General features: G+C 42.8%; 1 protein-coding gene across 5 annotated transcripts in view; it reads right to left on the bottom strand.

Annotated features, from left to right (window-relative positions):
- Nucleotides 1–3035, bottom strand: part of Slc44a5 (solute carrier family 44 member 5) — a 295928-nt gene that overhangs the window by 9494 nt on the left and 283399 nt on the right. For all 5 annotated transcript variants that reach the window (XM_029474880.1, XM_029474881.1, XM_029474882.1 and 2 more), the window contains 2 exons: nt 2275–2537; nt 1730–1824 (listed from right to left, as the gene is read on the bottom strand). In XM_029474880.1, coding sequence (XP_029330740.1) covers nt 1730–1824; nt 2275–2537 — 358 coding nt within the window. The remainder of the gene's footprint in view (nt 1–1729; nt 1825–2274; nt 2538–3035) is intronic.

The following is a 3035-nucleotide window of genomic DNA, read 5'->3' as shown; positions in this document are numbered from 1 at the left end:
GAGGATTTTTTTTTTAATTGTGATGTGCACCTAACTGACTTTTCAGTATACAGTTCCGTGGCTTTAGCACATTTACAATGTTTTAAAATAATAATTTCACTATTTGTTTTCAAAAGTTCTTATCAAACAGAAATCAATGCTCAATTAAAAACAAAATCACCCTTCCTCATTTTTCTCTCGCTTGCCCCCCATTCCCAGCTCATACTTTACTTGGTGATGTAGGGTTGTCTCTACTAGAAATCCTGAACAGAACAATACAGAGAGGATCCTTTCTATCACTTAGCATCATGCACCTCTCGTCCTGTCCACTATCAGTGCAGGTGCGGGTAGTTCACACCCTTCGGCTATGGTGAATGGACTGTTGACATGGGGGTGGAGAGGGGCACAAGGTAGAAGTGTAATTTCTGGGTCAGTATGAATTTCTATTTCTACCACTTTAGAAACTGCTGCTGCTCCCACAACAGCAGTTGTGGCTATGCTGGGAAGCATTCCTATCAAAGGACCCAGTTTCCCAACAATGTGTACTCTTCCGGGCCCTGTGTGTAGTGGTTGCTTCAATGTCCATCCTAATGGGTGTGCGGTGCCATCACAGTGTAGTTCTGGTTTGTGTGTCCCTGTCTAATGACACTGCATCTTCCCAGCCCTTGTCGACCATCCTGGTCTGTATGAGATCTCTTCTCAACTCCTCAGGCCATCTTTGAACTTTTCCTGTTTGGTATCGAGTGGCAGGAGCTCCGTGTGTGTTCTGGACTCGAGTCCAGCGTTATCTGGCATATTATCGGCCACTATTTTCCCTCACTACCCGGTGGCCTCTTTACTCTGATGTTCCTTTGATGCACGGGTGTTTTTCATTTTCACGAAGTCCAATTTACTTTTCCCTTCTTTGTGTTTTTTTGGTGTGAAAAATCAAAAAATTGTCATCAAGTCCGATGGCGTAAAGATTTCTTTTTATGTCTTTTTTTCCTAGAAATATTATAGCATTGCCCCTTATGTTTAGATCTTTGATGTGTTTTGGGTTAATTTTGTATTTACTGTAAGTATGGGTCCACCTTCACACATTTACATTTGAGCATTCCAATTTTTCCATCACCATTAAGCTGAGTAGTCTTTCCCCATCAGACAGTTTTAAATGTTAGAGTTGAGGTGTGTGGGGTCCACATACTATTTCAGGTCTAGTCGTTCATTCACGCCCCCAAACCACACCCTATTTTGTTGGCTATCATTTTGTCTTAAATCGGGAAATTCAGTCAGGAAATGCGAGCCCTCCAACTTTGTTCTCCATTTGATCATCTATTACCACACAGTGTGAGCAGAGCCTGTGTGTCTGTAGACTGCATATGCCATGTATGAATATTGATGTCTGTGGCTCACCATGATGAGGCCTGGCCTGAGCTCTAGACATGGAACTGCACACCTGATGTTTCTACCACACTCCTCGGCAGTAATATGTTAAGGCAGAACTCTTAATTCCTTCTTGAAATGTGCTTCTCCTGCCTTCACAAGGTCGACCATGAGGACACCGGATACGTTCTCCCTTCCCCACCTTTCCCACCCTCCTCTTGGTATCCAGTCCCAAGTGAGTCCTCCTGGGCTGTGTTTCAAAATACATTCAAATCCCTACAACTCCAGTCCTGTCCATCCTGACCCACATTAGTCCACAGGTCTACGTGCACCCACCCCATCCCATTCTGATCACCACAGAGCTCTACGGTCAATCCCGGAAACTTACTTTTGAGTCTCCTGTCCAGGTATTCTACGATCACTTTAAACATCTGAACGGATGCAAGGATCAAAGATCCAAAGGCCAGAGACCCCGTGTGGTATCTAGGTGAAGAGAAAACAGAATGGAAGGTAAAGTGTTGTTCTGCATGCACGGGGTGCCCCTTGAACAATTTCATGGGTAAAGTGTATCAGCGGACAGGAAGGGCTTTTTATAATCTCTTATTCGAATTGATAGAGGCCTCCACAGAAGGTTTGAAACCAAGTACCTTTCCATATAGCCCATATTCTGTTCTCCTAAAAGAGGACTTGACTTGATTAATAGGGACATAAGTTAATTCCCTTGTCACCCAACTCTGGGAATACGGGATTTAGGACATTGACCCAGGCAAGGGATTGCAAGCCTGTGGCTATACCCAGAGAAGGCAAGGGACATCCAAGAATCTCAAATCATATTTTCAACTCATTAGTATTTTGTCAATTGAATTCAAGAAGGACTACCAGAACACAAACTGTAAGGGAGCAAAGGGGCGCGAGGGTTAGCACGGAGCTTACCGTACTGCTCGCCCAAACGCACTGAAGAGTGGATATGGCGGGATGTCCTCGGGTTTTTTCATGGCCCAGTAATAGGAAGCAAAGGCACCAGCCAGGGCACACTGACCCAACGCAATGACAAAGTTTATAAGCCAAAGGAAGGCAAAGAGGTTGTAGACCTGGAAGGTCAGGATGTAATTGTGGTACATGCTCCTTCCGCCATAGAAAGCAAAGTTGCACGATGCGCCGGGGCAGTCTTTGGGAATGTTAGTATAAGGAAAAATCTGTGCTCAGAAGTAAAAAGGAAAATATGGTATTAAATGCGGTTCTTATCTTTGCTCGTGGCCCCCAATTGCATATTCTGTTCCCCCCCCCATAACTTTTGGTTGTCACTTCTCTGATATGTTAATTTATAGAACTCTTTAATGCGCTCTGGGAAGAGCTTGTTTCCATCACATGCACCTATCTCTCTTACCACACTGTGCATCTATCTCTCGTCCTAATACACTCTTACATAAGTGCTTTCATTAATTAGTGCATACCAGCGTCTAAGGTGTGTTATAGACAGGGGAGCTTTGTCCTGTTTGCTGTTCTCAATGCCTTCCCAATAATACCCCCTTTCTTTTTTTTTTTTTTTCTAGAAACATAAAAGTTAAATATTTATTTTTTTTGTATTAGTACCATATATTGTGCAATCAGAGAAAATCTTATTATTTTTTATGTGGGTTTTTTAAATTTTTAATATTTTTATTACATATTTTCCTCAATTACATTTCCAATGC

The sequence above is a fragment of the Mus caroli genome, chromosome 3, assembly GCF_900094665.2.
Source record: "Mus caroli chromosome 3, CAROLI_EIJ_v1.1, whole genome shotgun sequence".
Taxonomy (NCBI): Eukaryota; Metazoa; Chordata; class Mammalia; order Rodentia; family Muridae; genus Mus; species Mus caroli.
Note: the sequence above shows the minus strand (reverse complement) of the source record. Positions and strands in the feature narration are given on the sequence as shown.